The sequence below is a fragment of the Hypoxylon fragiforme genome (assembly GCF_022984875.1).
Source record: "Hypoxylon fragiforme strain CBS 206.31 chromosome Unknown GGS25scaffold_1, whole genome shotgun sequence".
NCBI lineage: Eukaryota > Fungi > Ascomycota > Sordariomycetes > Xylariales > Hypoxylaceae > Hypoxylon > Hypoxylon fragiforme.
In genome coordinates, this window is record NW_026054756.1 from 3,612,943 (window position 1) to 3,635,828 (window position 22,886).

The 22,886-nt window shown below is 48.6% G+C and overlaps 9 protein-coding genes across 9 annotated transcripts; 6 read left to right on the plus strand and 3 right to left on the minus strand.

Annotated features, from left to right (window-relative positions):
* Positions 1-268: 268 nt before the first annotated feature.
* GGS25DRAFT_55016 (uncharacterized protein) lies at positions 269-2,491 on the plus strand. Its single transcript, XM_049265849.1, has 7 exons — positions 269-303; positions 367-618; positions 676-766; positions 825-989; positions 1,056-2,099; positions 2,182-2,241; positions 2,298-2,491. The coding sequence occupies exons 2-7, from the start codon at positions 512-514 to the stop codon at positions 2,337-2,339; spliced, it is 1,509 nt and encodes a 502-aa protein (XP_049121865.1). The 5' UTR covers positions 269-303; positions 367-511; the 3' UTR covers positions 2,340-2,491.
* Positions 2,492-2,958: 467 nt separating this feature from the next.
* On the plus strand, positions 2,959-4,000 carry GGS25DRAFT_55090 (NuA4-domain-containing protein). Its single transcript, XM_049265850.1, has 3 exons — positions 2,959-3,304; positions 3,412-3,600; positions 3,683-4,000. Exons 1-3 carry the CDS (start codon positions 3,164-3,166, stop codon positions 3,980-3,982), a joined length of 630 nt encoding a protein of 209 aa, XP_049121866.1. The 5' UTR covers positions 2,959-3,163; the 3' UTR covers positions 3,983-4,000.
* Positions 4,001-4,811: 811 nt separating this feature from the next.
* GGS25DRAFT_517381 (alanine dehydrogenase) lies at positions 4,812-5,990 on the minus strand (the record flags this gene model as incomplete). Its single annotated transcript, XM_049263381.1, has 2 exons — positions 4,812-5,866; positions 5,933-5,990. 2 exons carry the CDS (start codon positions 5,988-5,990, stop codon positions 4,812-4,814), a joined length of 1,113 nt encoding a protein of 370 aa, XP_049121867.1.
* A 456-nt stretch (positions 5,991-6,446) lies between these two features.
* GGS25DRAFT_472137 (dipeptidyl peptidase) lies at positions 6,447-9,580 on the plus strand. The gene is made up of 7 exons (XM_049259405.1): positions 6,447-6,731; positions 6,821-7,022; positions 7,080-8,359; positions 8,517-8,612; positions 8,692-8,955; positions 9,099-9,154; positions 9,248-9,580. Exons 1-7 carry the CDS (start codon positions 6,629-6,631, stop codon positions 9,368-9,370), a joined length of 2,124 nt encoding a protein of 707 aa, XP_049121868.1. The 5' UTR covers positions 6,447-6,628; the 3' UTR covers positions 9,371-9,580.
* An 8-nt stretch (positions 9,581-9,588) lies between these two features.
* On the minus strand, positions 9,589-11,353 carry GGS25DRAFT_55122 (uncharacterized protein). Its single transcript, XM_049265851.1, has one exon. It carries the CDS (start codon positions 10,935-10,937, stop codon positions 9,636-9,638), a length of 1,302 nt encoding a protein of 433 aa, XP_049121869.1. The 5' UTR covers positions 10,938-11,353; the 3' UTR covers positions 9,589-9,635.
* On the minus strand, positions 11,259-13,603 carry GGS25DRAFT_472142 (ATP-dependent RNA helicase eIF4A). Its single transcript, XM_049259406.1, has 4 exons — positions 13,172-13,603; positions 13,037-13,105; positions 12,612-12,970; positions 11,259-12,536 (listed from the first exon to the last, which is right to left on the minus strand). The coding sequence occupies exons 1-4, from the start codon at positions 13,278-13,280 to the stop codon at positions 11,883-11,885; spliced, it is 1,191 nt and encodes a 396-aa protein (XP_049121870.1). The 5' UTR covers positions 13,281-13,603; the 3' UTR covers positions 11,259-11,882.
* A 303-nt stretch (positions 13,604-13,906) lies between these two features.
* Positions 13,907-15,938, plus strand: GGS25DRAFT_472143 (Clavaminate synthase-like protein). The gene is made up of 2 exons (XM_049259407.1): positions 13,907-14,563; positions 14,672-15,938. Exons 1-2 carry the CDS (start codon positions 14,235-14,237, stop codon positions 15,834-15,836), a joined length of 1,494 nt encoding a protein of 497 aa, XP_049121871.1. The 5' UTR covers positions 13,907-14,234; the 3' UTR covers positions 15,837-15,938.
* Positions 15,939-17,717: 1,779 nt separating this feature from the next.
* Positions 17,718-20,029, plus strand: GGS25DRAFT_517386 (uncharacterized protein; the record flags this gene model as incomplete). Its single annotated transcript, XM_049263382.1, has 3 exons — positions 17,718-18,646; positions 18,704-19,411; positions 19,468-20,029. The coding sequence occupies 3 exons, from the start codon at positions 17,718-17,720 to the stop codon at positions 20,027-20,029; spliced, it is 2,199 nt and encodes a 732-aa protein (XP_049121872.1).
* An 816-nt stretch (positions 20,030-20,845) lies between these two features.
* On the plus strand, positions 20,846-22,848 carry GGS25DRAFT_472149 (uncharacterized protein). The gene has a single exon (XM_049259408.1). The coding sequence runs from the start codon at positions 21,284-21,286 to the stop codon at positions 22,550-22,552; it is 1,269 nt and encodes a 422-aa protein (XP_049121873.1). The 5' UTR covers positions 20,846-21,283; the 3' UTR covers positions 22,553-22,848.
* Positions 22,849-22,886: the final 38 nt, after the last annotated feature.

Consider the following 22,886-nt stretch of genomic DNA (forward strand, 5'->3'; position numbering starts at 1 on the left):
AATGACATCAAGTGAAAATGACAAGGAATAACTATTGATATACCTTACCTACATACGCTAGTATGTAGGTAGTAATAAGACGACCCTTCATACATGCATATGTACTCTAGTAGGGGTAGAAAGAGTTTTATTATCCACTTATCTCAGTATCGCTTAGAACCTTGGAACTATCGATAGGCGGTAAAGGCCCCGTAATTTTAAGGCATTTAGGCTAGCTAGGTAGTTGTACCCTAGGTAGTTATGTAGGTAGCTCTCCAGGGCTGTTACGGCAGTCTTCAGCGAGGCAAAGGTGAATATACAGGGGTAAGTAGGTCCAAGCTCCAGACTTTTTTCTTTTGACTCCGGCTGAAACGAACGAATGACCAGACCAGATGGCGTTTCTCCAGACGTCATTTTTTTTGTGGTTCTACTCTACATTCAATCCTCCCTCTCCAACTTACCACTTCTAGACACCTGGTAGACAGATAGCGATCGCGATTACCACGGTCACAAGGTCACCCACCAGCAACCCATGATGGCGAGCAGCGTAGATGCAAAGCTCTTGAGAGCGACAAAATTCCCCCCAGAGTTCAATCAGAAGGTTGACATGCAAAAGGTCAACCTTCAGGTCATGAAAAAGTAAGAATTCTGCCACGCGTCCCGCCGCGACTTAGGTACTAATTGGGTCTCTTACAGATGGATTGCGAGCAAAATCTCCGAAATATTAGGATCCGAAGACGATGTCGTCACTGAGCTTTGCTTCAATTTGATTGAAGGCACCCGATTCGTAGGTGCAACTATGGCTACGATAATAACAAAATGAATATTAACGTTTAGTGATGCAGCCCGATATCAAGTCTATGCAGATCCAACTGACTGGCTTCCTCGACAAAGATACCGCCCCGTTCTGCAAAGACCTCTGGAAACTATGTTTGAGCGCCCAGTCAAGTCCGCAAGGTGTTCCTAAGGAGCTTCTAGAAGCTAAGAAATTGGAGTTAATTCAAGAGAAGGTGACTACTACCATTACGATTGCTATCATCGGCTATTTGATGAGAGGCATACACTAACTTGTTTAGATTGATGCGGACAAAGCTGCCGAAGAAACGCGCGTCAGACGAGAAGCACAGGAACGTCGCGATCGCGAATTGGCAGATATCCGAGACCGAGAGCGCCGGGAGCGTGGTTTTCGTGGTGGGCGCGGCGGCGATAACTGGCGTGGTGGAAGACGTGGCGGTGATCGGGCTTTTGGCGGCCGCGGTAGAGGCTTTGGGCGAGGAGGTGACCGATCCCCATCTCCACCAAGGCGAGAACGGGACTCCTACCGTGCCGACCGTGACCGTTATGTCCCCCAAAACCGTCGCGGTAGTCGGCAGGAGCTTAGGCGACGCCGTTCAGCATCTCGCTCTGGAAGCCCTAACTCGAGGGACTCGGCATCTCGATCCCGGTCGCCCAGCGTGACTAGCGACCGTGGTCGACGAGCTAGCCTTCGATCACCTACTCCACCACGCTACCGTTCCCGAGGACGTCGATCGTCCCCCCCTCGCTACAGAAATACAGCAAAGCGGGACCGATCTGTTGGACGAACGAGAGATTATAAACCTGCTAGAGACGGTCCTAAAAGAAAGTCCTCTTCGCCAAGCAGTGCCAGCAGGTCTGACAGTAGTTCACGCTCACGAGCTCCTAAAAGGCGCAGGTATTCGAACTCAGCTAGCCGCTCAAGGCCTCCTCCACGTCGGGATACACGACGACTCAGTCGCTCTCGATCATCATCCTATTCCCGATCACGATCACGATCACGATCACAGTCACGAAGTCGTAGTCCGAGACGAAGACATGTCCGTGAGCTCATCAGCCGGAGCCCTTCTCCTAGCCGGCGTGGGCGACTAAGACGGTCTGTTACACGAAGTCCGAGCTCGGAGAGGTCAAGGAAGGATAATGCGCGGTCACAGCAAAAAGTTCGACGAGTGAACAGAGATGATAGCGAGGCTAGAGATGTCCCTTCGAGAAAGCGGAGATACTCTACTAAGTCCCCTCGTGCCCGTGACAGATCGGCTGATGTTTCGGAAGATGAAAAGAAATCCCAATCCCCCAGGCACCAGGCAGCCTCGACAGCTGATGAGGTTCGTCCCCCCTCTTAGGGAGACTGGTCTCATGCGATGTTCAAATTGAGAACTGACTCCCATGCTCTTTCATCAGACAAAGACCCCGCAGCAGCGGGCAAATGAGCTGCGAGAAAAGCTTTTAAAGGAGCGAATAAAGAAGATGAGAAGCACCTCAAGTAGTGATGATATGAATGGGCGAGGCTAATGTTCCCAGACTCGCAGGACCTTTTTTTTATTTGCAGATCCGGCCATCCTTAAGATATAAGAGTGTATGGGTGCCCTGGTTGACAGCATTTATTGTTTTGGGGTCTCAAGGTCAGTACACAAACAAACATGCTTTGCCTCAGCTTATGAAGCATAGCAATATGCAGATAGATGATCAGACAATAGACTTGGTATAAAAACTCACTTCAGACCCAATGCATGCTGTTGTCTTCCAGGTTCTCAGCTGAGAGTTCAACATTGCAATACCTATGGTTTGATTTTGTAGCAATTATTGCTTACTAACGTGATAAATATGAGATTCAACGATAACTATAGCTGATGCTGATAGTACGAAGTATTAATGACTGCTTAATAGGACTAACTACATATCTAAGAAGGGAGCAAGGCATTAATTACTCTTATGTTACCGAGGCTATAATGAATGTATGGGAGTTGCTGGGTAGTAAGTCCTTAGGTAGGTATAAAGGTGTAGACCTCACAGCTCTTGATGCAACCATACATAGGTATGTATCTCCTTAGCCCCTTTAACCAAATGTTCAATGTTACAGTAACTAGTTACATAACAATGAAACTTAGTAATCGAGTTGATGCCGCGAGAAGTACAAACTGTCTCATACAAATTTGTATGAAATACCAAGTACACTTCGCGTGGTCCGTGTAATACTAAGTTACTAACCTTAGTAACTACCTACCCTTGTAAGGTTTATGTAGTTTAATGCACGGACCAGCAACATTGTTCAAAACACGAACCTTCATTCGGAACGTTGAATTTAAGTACGATCTAACTTACTACTTACCACCTGACTCACTATTCCCAGCAGCAACCCTTCATCATTCCCAACCTTTCCAACTTTCCAATGACCGAGAACACGCAGCCCGGCGCCGGCGCCGGCGCCATTGCCAATGGCGATCGCCAAGCTGCCTTCGCAGAATACAACAAGCAGCGCCAAACTCTTAAGGAACTCCTTGGTAAGCGGAAGCAGCTCGATCGTCAATTGGTAAGCTACCATGATAGTCACTTCACTTTGCCCAAGGCAGGCGGGCTAGAGGTGTATGTTATGATGTTGGGTTGGCCTGTGAAGCTAACATCTTTTTTTAACAATAGTCCCAAATAGAGAACAGCATCGCCGACCTCGAGGTCAAGTACCTTAGCAACACGCGCATCGGCAACATCGTCAAGGGCTTCGATAACTACATCAAGGGCACCAGTACTGCCGCCCATCGTAAACATGGCGAGCTTAAAGAAGACGACTACATATGGTCGCGATCGTCCATCTCTTACAACAGCCTACACGTACGTTCCGCCCCGTCTCGAACATCCCCCCTCAATTTTATTCGTTCATTTCTGTTAACGAATTCTTACTTCTTTCGCACAGCCCGACAACACCGAAGCAGCATCCGCAACCTCGACCCCCGCGGCGCCGACCCCCGTCTCGACCACGTTCGCCAACGCCAGCAAAGACAAGGACAGCGGCTCGAACCAGCCAACACCGACGTCCGCGACAACCGACAAGACATCATCTGGAAAAGTCGGCAAAACCGGCAAGAAGAGGACCGCAGCCCATGCCAAGAAAGAAAGCAAAGCGGACATCGCTGACGCAGCCGACGACAGCGAAACAGACTCCCGCGACGCTAAGAAGGTGCGCACACATTTTGGCGCCTCCAGGAAGCAATAGCCCGCCGCCTTCCTCCTTCCCTTCCATCTACTGAGCTACGCCAGTACAGTTTTGGGAATTTGTTGAATGTAGTACGTGATCGCCACTTTGCGAACCGGAAACAAAATATGATGATACAACATGGTTTTGGCGTTGTTGGCTTTGCTCCTATAAATGCTATGGACCCGGGCCCACCCCCAGCAAAAATTCATACGGATGGCGTTTTAGTGCTTGTATCAAGACACGGGAGTAAAGGGAGTCCGGTTTTTAAAAAGGGTCGCATTGCTTCTATTTCTTCCTCGTTTAGAGGATATAAGAATAGGACGAAAGAAGAAAGGGAAGGCGAGCCTTTCCTTTCCTTTCCTTCTTCATTGTGCTGGTTTGTACTATTTATGTTGTTGAGAGAGATACTCGACGGTCTAGTCTGTAGACAAATTCTTCACCCCAAGCTGAGGGATGAGATTTCCCGCTCCATAATTCTGCGTTCTTCGGAGAAGGGCGTGGCCATGAGGCTATGGCCTCTGCAGCGAAACTCACGGGAGTCTTCCGTCGATTTTACACTTAATAAACTTCTTAGGGAATAGTAAGCAGCCCTAGTTCGAAAAAGCGCCGTCATCACAAGAATAGTACGCGAAGGGGGTAAAGGTTTTGAAACATCTCATGGGTTGCGTAAAGCTATCGCCTCTACTTTTTTTTCTATTACCGGTACTCTACCAATAACTCAACGCCTATACCACGCTTTGATCAGTATGGCTTCTATCTATTGCCAGACATCAAATTTCGGGTCTCTTATCATAAATCATCGACAACCCCTTTTTACCCATTTCATCGATCAGCGGCCATCCCCTATCTATGCTTGAGGTAACTGGGAGACCCTATTCTTGAAGGTCGCCTCCGCCCTTGTCCAGACACCCTCGCTGTCCCGGCGGTCCAGGGTGAGCAGGCTAGGCAGCAACAGACTAGAGAATTCGTCACTGGCTTCGCGAGCTACTAAGGTCGGGAGATGGTCGATGGCGATCACTCGCAGTTCTGGGCCCTCGATTTCGCGCGTGAGACCGGTCGTCGGGTTGTTGAACGAGCTGTAGGTGGAGTATATAGGGATAGGGTTGTTTTCGCTGTTGGGGTCGCAGCTGACGTCGCAAATTACACGAAGACGTCTTGCCGGCGTGGCAAGAGACTCGAAAGTTACGAAAGGGGGGGTACGGTTAGGACCGAGGTAGACACAGTTGATGAAAATGTCGGACTCAGCAACCTCAGGGAAGGGGCCGCCAGGGGCAGTCTCGGCCATGTCCCACTTCAAGATAGACGACTCGGGAATGCCTATGGCGGTGCAGAAGTCCACGGCGCCCTTTCCACATCGTCCAAGGGCACCAATGACGATGACGCGGGGGGGCTTGCCTCCATTGGCGCGTAGCGGAGCCTCAATGGTTGACTTGATGTGCTCGGCCAAAACAGGGGCGGTGTCGAAGACCGGTACGGGACCTTGGGGAGTCCCTGGGCTGGTCAATTGGTGAGCCCAAGCCAAGAGAGCAATGGCGGCGCCAGCGTAACCAGCCCAATAGCCAAACGCAGCGACGCGACGGCCATCTGGGTTGGTCAAGAACTCGAGATCGTATAGCGTACCACCGCCGCGCGCAAAGCGGGCAAGCGAAGCGGCCCAGCCCGTCTGCTTCTTGAAGCAGTGCTGGAAGTGGATGTACGGGTTGGGGAACGGGATGTCGTCCTCGGGGAGCTCCTTCAGGCCGAGGATGATGTCTTCGCGCGGAGCCTTCAACCACGATCCAGCGGGGATCAGCTCTGCGCCAGCGGCCGCGAACTCTTCATCTTTGTAGATGCGGTCGGACGATCGCTCAACGCGAACGACGTAGCCGGCGTCGAGAAGAGCTTTGGCGGACACGGGCGACACTATTATAAAAATGTTAGTTATGTCGTATAGTTAACTGAATATATGAGTTAGTTTGGCAAACGTACATGGAGAACGACGTTCCAATGGCTTGGTCTCGGCCCTTAGGTGAATGACAGTAGGCATTGTGAGAGTTTAGTTGCTGTTGCTGTTGCTTGACTTGTAAATAAGTTTTAGGCAAGACGAAAAAAAAGAATCTTGAAAGGAGTCTTAAATGTTGTAAAGTGAATCAATGGCCGATAGACGGATGGGCCAATAGTTAGAAATGAGTCAAGTGGGATGTTTGTTCCGGTTGGTGGCTTGGTGGGGGAAAATTCTCGCTCGACGATCCTGCCAGCTGTCTGGCACTCACGCAGGTCATCGGTAACTACATCTTAATGTGCCATACATCATCGGTGATATAATGTAACTGGGTAACAGTTAGTTATTAGGTAACGCCACATAACTAGTTACTAGGTACATGGATGTAAGTAGGGTCTGTCTGCCTGCCCCGCACATCCATGGATTTATACCTAGTGTAGTAAACGCGGCAGGAAGGTGTACCCGTGGTTGTGGAGTATCCCTGTTAGTCCTCCAACTGACAACTGCATATAGTGATACTCCAATACTTCGTATGTAAATATGCATACATTCTTCGCTGTGTTCTTTATATATCGAGGTCACATACCTCCTTGGCTGCTAGGTGGTATTTCCTTTGGGGCATCCATCTGTTTGCTTTACACATCACCTAGGTAGATAGGAACGTACTTCAATTCTCTTTCAAGATGACGGTCATGGCCACCAAATTCACCCCGGAGGTGCTCCTCTCCGCCCCCCGCCGTAGTGCCGCCGTGCCCAATTCCGTCGGCACTCTCGCCCTGTTCACCGGTATGTTATGCTATACCACTTCTTGGCCGTCTCTATCTTATGTTTCTATACATTGTATCAGTAGCATAAAGGCTAATGCTTCACCTTAGTCTCCCAGTATTCTTTCGACTCTCACTCCAAAAGCTATGCCATCAAGGTTCTGGATATAAAGACCCGGCAGTCGACCCAGCTGTTCGACGACCCTTCCTATACCGAGCCGACCTGGATATCTGAGAATGAATTCATCTTCCTAAAGAATGGTGATTCCACTACAACTCTCATGTCGGCAGATGCCTCCCAGCCAGGCTCTGAGTAAGTTGGGGAAGCTCTCCATATATATATTCAGTTGGTATTAATAGTCAAACGTAGTGCGTACGAAATCACCACCTTTAACGGTTCGATATCCAATATAAAAACGAGTGATATCGGAAACGGCACTATAGCCTTTGCCTGCACAGCTCCTACCACGCCCTCGGGCAAGTTGTATAACCCGGCGAACGAGAAGAAGCCACTATCCAGCGCCAAAGTCTACACAAGCCTGTTCGTGCGGCACTGGGACTCGTGGGTACCCGAGCAGAAGAGCGGCCTCTTTTACGGCGCCCTGAAAAGGATTGACGGGTCCATTAAGCTGCAGGACAAGCTGCAGGACTCCGGCCTGGTGAACGCCCTAGCCGGAACGAAGCTTGAGTGCCCGGTACCGCCATTCGGGGACGCTGGGGATTACGATATCGGCCCCGAAGGAATTGTGTTCGTTTCCAAAGATCCAGAGCTAAATCCCGCGTTATATACCAAGTCTGATCTTTACTATGTGCCCCTGAAGACCTTTACGGAGGAAAAGCCTCCGCCGCCGCAAATCATCCCCACTGCCGACCTACAGGGCTACACGGGGTCGCCCGTGTTCTCACACAGCGGGAAAGCCGTAGCTTTCAAACGCATGCGGAATCGGCAATATGAATCGGACCGGTCACGACTATTCATAATCCCCGACATCCATAACCTGGCATTGTTGCAGACTTTCTGGGAATCTGGCGAGGGCGGTTGGGTCCTGCAACCCGACGGCATTCTGTGGAGCCATGATGATTCAGAGCTGTACGTTACGGGCGAGAAGTTCGGTCGGCAGGGGGTATACCGGGTTTCCTTGTCGCCCTTATTAGCCAAAGAACTGCCACAGCAAGTAACGACGGGCGGGACCGTAGGCAGCTTCCATAACCTAGCGCGTGGTGATAGGCGCCTCTTCATCACGTCGAGCTCGCTCGTGGACAACTCTTCGTACTCGATCCTCGATCCTAAAACCGAGGACGTAGAACTCACATCATCAAGCTCGAAGGAAGGGAAGTCGTTCGGCCTAGCAAAAAGCCAGGTCGGCGAATTCTGGTTCAAGGGCGCCAACAAGAACAACCGGGAATGCCACGCCCTTGTCATGAAGCCGTCCAACTTCGACCCCGAAAAGAAGTACCCACTGGCTTTCCTCATACACGGCGGCCCTCAGGGCGCGTGGGGGGATAGCTGGAGCACGAGGTGGAATCCTGCGATATTTGCCGAGCAGGGCTATGTGGCGGTGATGCCTAATCCGACAGGTAGCACCGGGTATGGCCAGCAATTTACGGATGATATCGCGAAGGATTGGGGTGGGCTTCCGTACAACGACCGTGAGTGGATTCCACCATGATATTGGCTACACACACCCCCTTCCCTTATTCCTCCTTTTCATGTCATAAGTCCTTCACCCCACAACAATATCTCTCGTACATATACTGGTAAAGAGATACTTTTAAAAGAGCTATTGCTAACTCAGGATGCTTGTAGTGGTCAGCTGCTTCGAGTACATCGCCAATAACATCGCCTACATCGACACAAACAACGCCGTGGCGCTAGGTGCCTCGTACGGAGGCTACATGATCAGTAAGACTGCAAATCCCTTTCCCCTGTCTCCCAATCCAACCACCCATACTAACACCACCCCTCTCTTTTACTTTCACAGACTGGATCCAAGGCCAGCCCCTCGGCCGCAAATTCAAGGCACTCGTCTGCCACGACGGCATCTTCAGCACCATGAGCAACTGGTCCACCGAGGAGCTCTTCTTCCCCGTGCACGACATGGGCGGCACCCTGTGGGAGCACCGCGACGACTACTCCCGCTGGGACCCCGCCCGCTTCGTCGCCCAGTGGGCCACCCCCCAGCTCGTCATCCACAGCGAGCTCGACTACCGGCTGCCCATCTCAGAGGGCCTGGCTGCGTTTAATGGTATGTGATTTACCTACCTACTTATTTGCTTGACTTGCCCGCCTACCTAGGTAGCTATATATATATATATATATATATATATACAACACATGATGACTTCTTTACCTCGATATAATAAAGTAAGACGCTAACAACCCCCACAGCTCTCCAGACACGCGGCGTACCGAGCCGCTTCTTAGCGTTCCCTGATGAGAATCACGTAAGCTTACTTTCTTAGCCTTTTCCTCCCCCCCCCTCAAGTTTCCTCACTGCTGCTGGCTTTTACTAAAAATAAATTTTCTCTTCACTATAGTGGGTACTAAAGCACGAGAACTCGCTGGTTTGGCATAAAGAGGTGTTGGGCTGGATCAACAAGTACACCGGTCTGGACACCACGGGGCTAGCGGGGGGTGCGGAACAGCTTAGTCTTGATTGAACTTCCATCTATTGAGGCAGGCAGACAGGTAGGTAGGTAGGTATATTAGGCATATTAGGTATATATATACTTTGGCTTTTGGAAAGCAGGCAGAGAGAAATGAGATGAGAGCAAATATAGCTAGCTAGGCTAGGCTAGCTACAGGGAGAACGTAGGTATCTTGCAAGTATGATCGGTCAGATGTTAATAAGAACCTATTTTGAAATCAAACACGCCCGTTCCCCATGGTGATAAAGACTAGAGAGTGAGCTAAAGGGGAACAAGGTTAGTTATGGTGCGCCCTTCTAGTGGATCTGCGTGGCAGAGGTTGGGGTTGAGGTAGAGGCTGAGGTAGAGGTAGATGTTGAGGTAGAAATTGAGGTGGCGGTATGTCCGTTTCCGTGTCCGGCCCCTCCTCCGCCTCCAGGAGCTTGAACAGTTGCTTGCCGTCGATCCCACGCATGATGGCCTTGACGTGCTCCCAGCAAAGTCTTTCAAAGCTGATGAAGAAGATCACTTTCCTCTTCCTGCTTATCTCAGCGCCCCCTTCCAGCTGGCACGCTAGGTCGGGGTATTCCTGGTGGAGCTTGATCTGAATCAGCCATGCCGCTCTGTGATCGATTTTCTTGAGAAATGCTCGGATGAACCTGGCTTCGCTCTTGGGACGCTTGAACCGGTAGGAGCTGCTGAAGTGGTTATACTGCTCCAGCATTTGGTGCGCTTTCGGTGGCGGCTGAGGTGTGAATGAGGCAGAGCTTGCTGGGTGGTTAGAGTTGCCCCATAAACTTTCTATTGAAGTCAAGAAGAGGTTAGCCTTCTGATAAGCACCATAGGTAGGTATAGTTCGTAGTAGACAAATCTTACCGCCCAACGCCGCAGAAGAGTTTGCCTCGGGAAGCTTCTCTAGGAAATGGAAGAACTCTTCCTGTCTGGGGACAAAGGAGTCGAGGAACTGGCGGATCCGGGCATGATCGTTCACAGTCTCTCGTAGCGCTTCTTTTTGGTCCATAGTAACTGAAGATATTCCGTCAAGTTTCCCATACATGGATTTCACCATGGGTTCTAATCGAGACAAGGTATCGTTTAGTTTGGTAACCTCTTCCCGCGATTCCGCCACTTTCGCGCAAAAGCCATCGAGGGCCTCTTCAACAACGCCGAGTCGTCCTTGGTGGCAACCAACCTGTCTGTTAAGTGTCTTGATATCTTTGCTGAACCTGGCGTTGTCGGCTGTCAGTTTGAAAAATTCATCGCTAACCTTTTCACGGAGGCTCTCGAGGCCATCTTTCGTATCTTGTGTTGTTGTCTTCGCTTCTGATAGCAGCAGACTGAAACTCGCCTTGTCCTTCCGAACCTCCTCTAGTTGCTTCTCTATGGCTTCGTTGCGAATGCCTTCCACAGCGTGGGCTTCTTGAAGCTTTTCAAATCTGGCCTCGATTAGACCCATCTGAGTTTTAGCATTGTGTATTTCCTTGACTATGAGCACTTGGAGAAGCCTCAATGCGTTCAGTTTATTTTCGGGACGTTGAAGCTTGCCCTCCAGTCTCGCGACCTTAGTGAGCCTTTCCGTTTCCTCTCTTGACCGCATCATAGTGAAATAGGATGAGGAGATGAGACAGAAGCAAAATAGGATGTGACAAAGTATAGGGGGTGTAGGGTATCAGTGTTCACGTCAACACCCCTGAGAAATTTGTAACGAATGCCGACTCAGTTGGTGATGATAAAGACTAACTGATGATTTAATCAACTACGTGATGAGCCTGATTTCCTTTTGTTTGATACGAAAGGGAGAAAGTTTGAGTTGCTACATTAGCTATGCTACATAATACTATGATAATAGAAGTTACGAGCTAGTGTACCAGTGGTGGTTGCCTACCTACCTATACATTCTAATACCCAAGGAAGGCACCTTCTAGATAGATACTGTTGCTACTCTCCAGATTTGATACTACCTAACCTTCCCTTCTCTTGGCCATGAATTCACGTGCAAGTACATTAATCAGTGCTCCCTTGAATATACATAAAATATGTATTGGAGATTCTATGGATGATGGGGTTGTAGGTTACCATGGCTTTTCTAGGTACCTACATATGTAGAGCCCTTCAAGAAAAGTGTTAGACTAAAAGACTCAAGCTTCAAGATTCACATCTGCAATAAAACAAAGCGTATAAGAATTCACAGTGTTGATTTAGGAAAGAATCTCGCGACCTAGTTACAAAGAGACGGGAAAGCAGCATGTAAATAACCTAGCCCGAGATCCCCATCGTCAGGCAATATGCATCACCAGTGAGAATTAGGTGCTAGATAATTAGCCGCAAATGCCCAGATGCTTACTTTTCCACTTATCCGGCCCATATCCGGCCAATGCACGGCCTTAGACGTGCCAACATAAAACATGATAGACGGGAGCATCATCAACCCGTCACTCGACTCTCCGGAATCCCTTAGTCGACCGTCAAGAGATAGACTCTTCTATCCCCTACCAAGACGGGACCACACATAAGTCATAGACTTAAGCACCCCAAAATGGGATGCTTAGATGAGATCCGCAACGTTCATCGGCATCTCCTCGATCTGAGTGCTGTAGAACTGCTCAATCTCACGCATCATGCGAACGTCATCAGCAGTAACAAAGTTGATGGCAACACCCTTTCGGCCGAATCGACCGCCACGACCGATGCGGTGGATGTAGTTCTCGCGGTTGGCGGGAAGGTCATAGTTGATGACCAGAGACACCTGCTGGACATCAATACCACGAGCCAAAAGATCAGTGGCAATTAGGACACGAGAAGATCCAGAGCGGAACTCCTTCATGATAAGGTCACGCTGGGACTGGTCCATATCACCGTGCATGGCCGAGACAGTGAAGTCACGAGCAGTTAGCTTGTCGGTGAGCCAGTCGACCTTTCGGCGCGTGTTGCAGAAGATGACAGCTTGAGTGATGGTGACTGTCTCGTAGAGATCAGAGAGTGTGTCAAGCTTCCACTCTTCTTTTTCGACAGCAATGTAGAATTGCTTGATACCCTCGAGGGTAAGTTCATCCTTCTTAACAAGAATGCGGACAGGCTCTCGCATAAACTTGGTGGTGACTTCGAGGACGTCCTGGGGCATGGTGGCGGAAAGGAGAACGACCTGGGTCGACTGGGGAAGGAGTTGGAAGATATCGTAGATTTGCTCAGTGAACCCGCGCTGGAGGAAAGTAGGTTATTAGCATCAATGGTGGCGAAAATAGGACAAAGGCCTTAATGGATTTTTAATACTTACAGAAAGCATCTCATCAGCCTCATCAAGAACAAACATCTTCATGCCATCCGTCTTTAAGAATCGTCGCTGGATCATGTCATGGACACGGCCAGGAGTACCGACGACAACCTGGGGGCCATCCTGGAGGGCCTTCATGTCATCACGGACACTGGTACCACCGATGCAGGCATGGCACTCGATACTCATGAAATCGCCAATGGCGACGACGACTTTCTGGATCTGTTGAGCCAACTCACGGGTAGGCGCAAGAATGAGTGCCTGGCACTGCTTAAGTGTAGGGTCGATCTTCTGTAGAACGGAGATAGAGAAAGTAGCGGTCTTGCCAGTACCGGATTGGGCCTGCGCGATTACATCGTGGCCTATGGTGGGGTTAATATTTTGCGCAGAAGATATATAGTGGAGAGGAAATATGAAAGTAAACATACCCTTAATAACTGGCATGATAGCACGCTGCTGGATAGCAGACGGACGCTCGAATCCATAAGCGTAAACACCTAAACAACATGATCGTCAGCCAGCGCTCAATTTTTAGTGGACTATTAGGGGGTAGGGGCCCTTACCTCGCAACAACTCAGGTCGCAGGTTCATTTCATCGAAAGAGTCGACAGTCTCGTCATAGTTAGACTCAATCTGAGACTGCTCGATATCCTCGAGCCCTTTATCAGCCATGATTGCGGTTGAAAGATCGATGCGACTTCAAGAATTCCAAGCACGGCTTAGAATTCAAGAAGACTGAAGGCGGCGATCTTGGTGGGGTATTGGGTTAATTGAGCGCACGACTATTGCACTGATGCAAGTCGTACTATGAAGAAATGAGGGAAGGAAAATGAATGGACGTAAAGACTCTCTAGAAGTAGAGAGTAATACGTTCTGGGGATTGTGTGATGTTGGTAGTTGTTGTAGATTAATCTTGATTCAATGATTGGGAAGAATCGAAGGTGGGAAGAAGGCGTCAGGTTGGATGAAGAGATAGAGAGTAGGTAAAAAAAAAATTTGAGTGGGGTAAAATTTCGGCGAAACCCTGATGCGGGGCATAAATACTTCAGGTAGGCACGACGTAACAAGTACAATTCATTGATGCATTGTGGATTATGTAGTACAGTGCCTTAGGAGTCAGGACTCAGGACTACCCTAGGTACCTAACCTACCTAGCTTGAACCTACATAGTACATAAAGTTACAGGTGATTGATGTAGGTTAGAGTACTACTAGGTAAGCTTACTGCGACTGCCTTTTTGCCTCTTGACTTTTTATTATCTTTTTTCCATTGGTATTTACTACTAGTAGTACAAAATTTTCATTTTCAAATCTGATTTGAATGATGGGCCTAACCTTACATATTTGACCCTCTTAACTTATGCTTAACCTTTGAAGGCCCACAGAAAAAACCCCCCCCAAGAAAAAAAAAGGAAGAAGGAAAAGAAAAAAAAAAAGAAAAAGAAGAAAAGCTACACGTCCAAAACTTACACTCAAGAGTCAATACACCATATCCAGTACCAAAAAAAACACAGCACTTGTGACTCATTAAAGCTAGTGTATTTGTGTGGTTTGTGTTTTTTGTGTATCGAAGCATTCCAGTCATTAACCACATGCGACGTGCCTGGTTAGTCATTTGGTCCAAACCATGTTGCTTACAGAGGACATCCCTAGTCGAGGCGGTGCTGGCGGGAGTATAGCTATGAACGGGGGCGAATTGCAGACATCAAGTATCAATATATCGTCTGATTTTATACCAGTTCATCCAATGGGCGTCAAACCACTTGGGAACCAATATTTCGCATCCGGTCCTATAGCTCGGCAGGCCCTTGGATCATTAAGTCGATTTCCAGATGAGATGATCCTACAGATACTTGAATACCTTGACACTTTGTCTTTGAAGGATGTTGGATTTACCTGCCGCTTTCTTTATGCGTTTTGCCATCTAGACGAACTATGGAAGACATTATTTCTTGAGTGAGTCATAAGCCATGAATCCTTGAATCCTGTATTGCTATTACTCACCCCCTTAGCGGTAAACGCTATCTCTCGTACTGCCTAGCTGATATGTCTATAAACCTCAAGGGCTAGCACACAACCAACCGCATGGAAAGGCTCGTGGAAAAGCACACATCTGAATGCCCCAATCGGCCTGCAAAGTAAAATTGACTGCAGTAATGTCTTCTCCGATGTTATACATCGACCATTTGCCTGCACTCATATTGCACTCGAGAAATACTCCTCCAACATCCCTGACGCGAACCAGATTACCCGATTCGAGAGGCTGAGCTATGATGAGTTCGCTCAGGGTTGGAGCGGCAAACCGTTCATACTGACTGATTATATTCAATGTTGGCCAGTATACAGTGACTGGAACATCCAGGTCCTCAAAGGAAGATACCCAAGTGTCGAGTTCCGAGCTGAAGCTGTGGATTGGCCATTTTCCGTTTATCACGAATACATGGTCAACAACGAGGATGAGAGTCCACTATACCTATTTGACAAGGGATTTGCCGAGAAGACCAACATCGAAGTCGGACATGGCAAAGATGCTGTATACTGGCCTCCAGAATGTTTTGGTCCGGACTTGTTTGAGCTGCTTGGTGCTGAAAGGCCTGCTCATCGTTGGCTCATTATAGGTCCTAAGCGTAGCGGCTCGACTTTTCACAAAGACCCAAACGCAACTAGCGCGTGGAATGCCGTACTGGAAGGATCGAAATACTGGATTATGTTTCCCCCAACAGCGCAGGTTCCCGGCGTTTATGTTTCAGAAGATAGTAGTGAAGTCACTAGCCCGCTAAGTATAGCAGAGTGGTTACTCGAGTTTCATGCGGAAGCACGTGCGTTGCCAAATTGCGTGGAGGGCGTTTGCAAAGCTGGCGAGATACTACACGTGCCGAGCGGCTGGTGGCATTTAGTAGTAAATCTTGAAGCTGGAATAGCGCTTACACAGAACTTTGTTCCGAAGTCACACCTAGCAGATGTACTTTCTTTCCTCGGAGACAAACCAGACCAGGTTACCGGCTTCAAAAAGAACATTGAAGACCCATACGAGCTCTTCGTGGGGCGGCTCAAGGCCGATTATTCACATCTTCTCGGCGAAGCTCTTGACGAGCTGGAACGAAAAAGTGTAACTAAAAAGCGAAAATGGGAAGAAGCTGTTGGTAACAAAGATGATGCTGGAAATGGTACGACTGGCTTTAGCTTCGGCTTTAGTTTCGGGGATGAGGATGAGGACGAGATACCTTAGGATGAACACTGAAGTGATGGCCAACAGAGGTTGAAATAAGATAGTTACTACATATAGAAGTCCGAGTTAAGAGAGATTTACATGCACATAGTAAGTACATGGTGCACATGTGTGTAATGATATGTACATATGTAATCTACTACGTGGGTACCTACTAACTACCTAGTATTACATGTTTACGTATGTAGGTATGTACACATGGACCGCATTCAGATCTGTTCGGCGGCTTCAATGTTGTTTCACTGTTGGACGACTGAGCTGCTCTGGTAAGAATTTAGGTGGCTTTAGGACGTGTCTATAATACATGTAGGTTTGATGGTGTTCTACCAACATTGAATATGTGGAATGAAGGTAACAGTAGGTCTAGTACGTACATACATAGTAGATCATCATCGCCTCATTCCCGACATCTGGAGTGTTAAGGAGCTTGGATCCACTCACGGGTAGGTATCAGGCGATAGCCCATCATTCTAGAACCGGCTCAAGGTTAACCAGACATCTGGATGTATGTACTACATTAGTAGGTACGTAAATACATTATAGTATTATTAGTATATTAGTATATTGGTATATCGTACCCAACATTGAATGTATTGATGGTAATAAGATTTGAACCAAGGCCAAATAAAACATGGATCTGGGCGTTTCGGTGTAGAAAGTGCGCAAGTCAGGATAAAGGAGGAACTCGACCATATGTGTGAGACATTCTGCGATACAGGAAATAAATGTAAGTTCCAAGTTGCGTACAATGGCCCTATATTGTGATGTATTCAATGTTACGAACATGGCGGTACCTACCTAATGTACATCAAATATGTAACTCGAACTATGTACAGCTAAAGGTCAAGTGGCACAGGGCATGGGGCGTTTGAGACAAAGCCCGGCCCCCGACTAAGTTTGTAACTTCGTAGTAACTATTAGTATTAGTACCTAGTACCTAGTTCAAAGGTTTAGAACTAAATGTCTGTGCTTACAACCACCTTCTTGTCAGTGTTGTCAGGCTGGCGGGTTGCCCTATTATTTGAGTTCCTTGAGGTTTAGTGTGGTATCTTATAGTGGAGTATATGGCTACTAGTTAAAGTACTTTCTGCCTACAAAAGCATAGATAATAGTACAAACGTCAACTGTGCGGTCGTTAATATTACCTAGCTGGTCCCCCCCACATGATCATTGCATCAACCTATCCAAACCATTCATCCTTGCTAGATTTCCACGTCTCTCTCCTGTGAAAGCCTCCCTGTTTCCGCGACACGCAAAAGTGCAACCTCTTCGAGGCAACCGGGCAGCACTGGGAGCTGAATCCCGACGAGGCTTTCTTTTTCTATTTCTGATTCATCATAACCACCTACATCTTACTTACTTACCTTACATACTTGTCTACAACCCACCCCAAAAAAACCAAGAACTATATATACACCAGACTACAACATTGAACGCTACCCAGTTCATACTACCCCCGTGCTACAGTACACGGATACACATTCGTTCTATCGGCTCGCTTTGTCAGGACATTTTTCTTTAGCAACACGAGTCTCGTCTCACGGCATCTGCATAATGCGAAGAGTCGCTTATTATCTGTGGCACCCATCCTTCAGTTAACATTTTGCTTTTCTCTCGCATATTTGCGCCTATCTTCCCTTCTTTCTCCAATCCCCTTGTACCTATATAGAACTGCGTATACCTAGTTAGGTCAGTACTTACTACTTTCTGATTATTTTATTTTACTTCTTTGGGACTTGGACCGCTTCTCTACCTATTTAGCTTACGCGCACCTCCTTGTCCATATATTATCTCATTATAATTTCCTATAGCCTTTTTTTTTTTTTTACCTCTAGCCCAAAGCTCTACTGACTTTTGTCATCCTATCAGAGTCGCGTAATCATGGTCTCCGACGAGACTTTTGAGATCTGTCTCCCTGTCCTGCAGGATGCGAACCTCGACGACGATGACAAGACGGACAAGCTCGAGGAGTTGCTGAAAAAAGAGACATCTCTAAGTGGCTCGACTTTAGAAAATGCAGTACTCGATGTTCTATGGCGATATCGCGAGGGTGGAGGCAGTGCGACCTCACCACCTCCCATACGACAAACTATCCTTCGTAGGCCGTCTCCTGCCTCATGGCGGGGTTCCTCGACCCCTTTATCGGGCTCTCCTCGACTAGGAGTGAGCCCTTTAGCCCCGCCAGGCTTTGTTCCGACGAATCTTAGCCGAACTAAATCCTCGACTGTATCGCCCTTCTCTTCTCCGCGCCCGTCACCGCGCCTCGCGTTCGCCGCTCCTGTAATACCACATAGCCCGAACTTGAATGCCTACGAGTTTGCCAATGACACAAGCCCCTCCCAAGAGATATTTGGTGATCTTCAGACCGAAAACGTTGACTGGCTCGTGAGTGATGATGCACTCAGCATTTCCTCTTCCGTGGGTACATCCAGCGGCCTCAATGCCGCTGCTCCTGAATACGTTTCTGCTCAGCAGACCGACATGAATCCATTTGATATGTTGCGCTTAATCCTTGGGCAGTCTAAGACCGATGAAGAAATAGAGACTGCCCTTACTATGCACGGCTACGATCTTAGTGCCACCATTGCCTCTATTATGGAATCTCAGGGACCAGAATCCACAAACGCCTCTGGACTTACGCCTGAATCTAAGAGTGTACTGATCGGCAAGTCTATGACACCGGATGGGAGACCTACAACGCCCTCGACTCAGCAGAAGGCTGGCATCATCTGCAAATTCTATCTGTCTACTGGACAATGTTTGCGAGCAGATTGTCGGTTCAGCCATGATCTTAGTAATCATATCTGCAAGTAGGTTTCACATATTATCCATCTGGTTTTTATGCATGCTGATTTATATAATTCTAGATATTGGGTTATGGGGAACTGTTTGGCTGGTGATACTTGTATCTTTTCGCACGATCCAGCTCACCTTATGAACCGGCTCAACGTGGACGGCAGTAGTACCCCGCCGTTAAAAAGCCAAAACCTGCAGGTCCAAGACTTCAGCTCGTTCCCAGCTCTTCGGCCCACCACCCCAGAACTGAATCCTTTTGCTGCTAGTTTTAGTTATCCACCTCCTGGAGTGACCCCACCACCTGGGCTGAAGCCTCTCCATGCGTATGCGGGTAGTGATGGATCTCACTCACGCTCACGACCTGGAAGTCGGCATCAACCAAAGGAAGGCATGAGTGCGCCGTCGATAGATGACAACGACGCCTTCCCTTCTCTTGGATCTGCCTCTGCTAAGCCTAGCAAGAAGCATCATGGTAAGCGTGGTGGACATGGTCATGGCCACAAAGAAAACTTTCCACCAAGCTCTCTAGCCGATATCGTGAAGATGTCACCTTCTCCTGGACCTGGATCCGGACCTAACCGGCCAGAATCGAAGAAGCTTGGCCGTAATGGAAGTGCTACCAATGTGAAGAATGGGGAGAATAGCGCTGCAGCCCAGGCTATTCCTACACCAAAGCACATCCCATGGCTGGAGACCGGGGATAGGGCTAACAAAGCCTATTTGAAGTCTCGCCAGGAGGCCATCAAGCACGGTGGCCTCCGCAACAAGTTCCTTCAAAGGTTTGCCAATCTGAAGCATTCTTCGTGCAGGGTTATAGAGCTGATCTTGTTTATAGCGCGGCCCAAGCATGGAACCGTAACGATGCCCGTGCGGCCAAAGCCCTTAGCCTTCGTGGCCAGAGTGAAAATGATCTCATGCGTAAAGCACATCGTGAGGCAGCGCGCGAATTATATGAGGAAAGAAATAAGCAGCCCTCGCAAAACTCGGAGATCTATGTGGATCTACACGGCCTGCACCCAGACGAAGCTGTCGAATATCTAGAGAGGGTGCTCTTGGACAACAGCAAAGAAATCAGGCCGGTGTATGCCATCACTGGAACTGGTCATCACAGTAAGAATGGGAAAGACAAGGTGGGTAAGGCCATTAGAAACTTTCTCAACGAGTGGAGATACGCCTATCGTGAGTTCTCAGTGCCTGGAGACCGAAACAACATGGGTGGTATCCTCGGGATTGATGCGAGAAGCTGGGACAAGTCACTGGCAAGGGATGATGCGAATAAAGAAGAGTCCAAGGAAGAGGTGGACATTCTTAGCCAGGGAGTTGAGATCGGCGACGGGAAGGTTAGGCTCCTCGTTCGAGATCCTCCTAAAGGACCAAGTGGTAGCAGGGGCCGGTGACTAGTAGAAGATAATTCGATAAATAAAGCAATTTGAAATATTGTTTTCAAACCAACTCGTTCAATTTTTTTATATTAGTATTTGCTATGGTATCGAATTATATGCTCAGCTAGATATACTAGGTAGGTACCTACCTACCATGTAATTGAGGTACATATATTCCTAGGCAATGTACATGGTAATTGAGGCTTTAGGGGTTTATCATACACGGGCCGATGCGGACAGCCCTGGAGGTTTACTACCTATCATGGCCTCTCGGCATTTACCGGAGGTATATTATGATGTAATCCATGTGCATGTTAGTACTACTAGTATGATGCTACGACACTACATCATGGATGTACTATGTATGTACAGGTACGAAGATCTATGGCGTCTCAGATGTATCCCGGATCATGTCTATTCTGTTTCATGCACCTCAGGTCTGTATGCTTTGAACTTGATATCACATATGTATCGAGTACACATACAATCTGAAGATACATATTATGTACATTGTATAAAACATCTCTTTTCTTGCTGTGCCTGCTCATTCCCACGGTGGCGGTGTCTCATGCTAATACAGCTTACGTACATATTTGTGTAAGTACTAGTCGGTAGATATGTACTATTTAGGTACGTAGGATTATAGTATCATTATACCCAAGTAAGCCCAATGCATGGCCCTCTTCCCATTGGCTCTCCCATTTATAGCTCTCAGCCGCTTCAAATCTTACCAAAGGTTAATCTGTGGACACTTGCCATGTAGTTACATACGCTAGTACATTAGTTAGCCTGCATTACCATGATTACCTACATATTACATATTACATATTCGGATTATACGAAGTACAACTTACATACATACAACTTTATCCCTAATAATAACTCCTGGAAAGGAAAGCTGAATAAACAATCTACATCTCTCAAACTCCTTATTCCAAGTTTCAGGGCAGATAGTGTATAATCCCTTCGTGACGGGATATTCTATCATTGTCTTGTCTTGTCTTGTCTTGCTTGTCTTGTGTTCTTCATGGTCAGAGAGTGGTTGACGGAAGAATTAAAGAATTGTCAAGTATTATACCTTTGATTCTGATTATTGCTGCTGAATAACTACACTACGTAATATCTATCCTATCCTTGCTTACTGATACCAACTTGTCAACCCGTGTCTATGACCTATTGGCTTTGACGACCTTCTCGATACGACCGATATCTATCGAGCAACAAGCTCAAGCTTAAGCTCCAGGGCCTCTCACCCCTAGGCGTCCAAGAATGCCACCCGATCCCGAATCACGCGAACCGATGCTCTCAACCTCGCCATCTCACTCCCCCTTACCGTCCCCTTTACCGTCTCCCGGTCCGCCTTCCCCACAAACAGACGTCCCAATCCCCCCATGGATACGTCCGAACCAACAACACCACTCTACACCTGGGGCTAATGCTCGACGGCTCTCGACGCCGTACTCGCGGTCCGCCGCCAACGATGACTCGGAAGCGCCCTTCGGCCGACGTGTGATGCGCGCGAGCATCTCCGTCATGAACAAGATGATCAAGCTCTTCTACAGCCTCTCGCCGCTGCAGCGCGCCCTCGCCATCATTGCCATCATCGTCTTCCACACCTTACTCATCCTCTTCCTCGTGTACTCGCACCGCATCTTCGCCGCCTTCGCCCCCGTTGCGATCGGCTGGCGCGCCCTCCCCGGCGGCTGGCTCATCGTCTTCTTCCTCACCTGCGCCTGCGCCTTCCCGCCCATGGTCGGCTATAGTACTTGCATCACCCTCGCCGGGTTTGTGTATGGCTTCCCAGGCGGCTGGCCCATCGTCGCCGCTGCCACCGTGTTTGGGTCCACGGCCTCCTTCCTCGCCAGTCGTACCATCTTCAGTCGGTACGTTCACGCCCTCGTGGGCGGGGACAAGCGCTTCGTCGCTCTAGGGCAGGTGCTGCGACGGGACGGCCTGCTCGTCCTCGCCGCCATCCGCTTCTGCCCCTTGCCCTTCAGCCTGAGCAACGGCTTCCTAGCCACGATCCCCAGCATCACGCCGGTGCGCTTCGCTCTTGCCACCGCCATGGCCACCCCCAAGCTGCTCGTGCACGTCTTCATCGGCAGCCGCCTAGCGCTGCTCGCCGAAAATGGCGACGAGATGAGCGCCGGCGACCGCGCCATCAACTACCTGAGCATGTTCGTCGGCTCCCTCGTCGGCCTTGCCCTGAGCCTGCTCATCTACCAGCGGACGATGGCGCGCGCGACGGAGCTCTCGCGCGAGGAGGTGGCCGAGAACGGCATCCCGATCGATGGTGGTGATGATGGTAGCGGTGGGCTGGACTACGCGGATCTCGAGGGTGGCATGATGCATCGATTGAGGCCCGGCGAGGCCGACGAGGCCGCGCTCATGAACGACGACGACATCTCCCTCTGGGAGACGGACGGCATTGAGCTCGGGTATAGGGACGAGGAGGATACGCCGACAAGTACTACTGCAGCAACAAACGGTGGTAGGATGGAGAATGGGAATGGGGGGCACGCTAAGGGGAGAGCATAGATTGAATGAGAATGGAAATTTTATTCTTTCTTCCTTTTCTTTTTTCTGCTTCTACTTTTCTTCTCTTCTCTTCTCTTCTCTTTCTTTCCCTAATCCCCCATCATCGCTTTCACGAAATTTACTCATTTATTGCTTTTATTGATATTACAAACTTATCTTCAAGGGGAGTATTCACGGCACATCGAATCAGTTCAGTGGGGAGGGGTCAGTTCAGGCGTTTCAGCGAGCAAGCAAAAGAGAGAGGCGGAATAAAGAATAGCTGGAGTTACTTGGTTTTTTTTTTTTTTTTTTTTTTTTTTTTGCTTTGCTTTGCTTTGCTTTGCATCATTTTGGG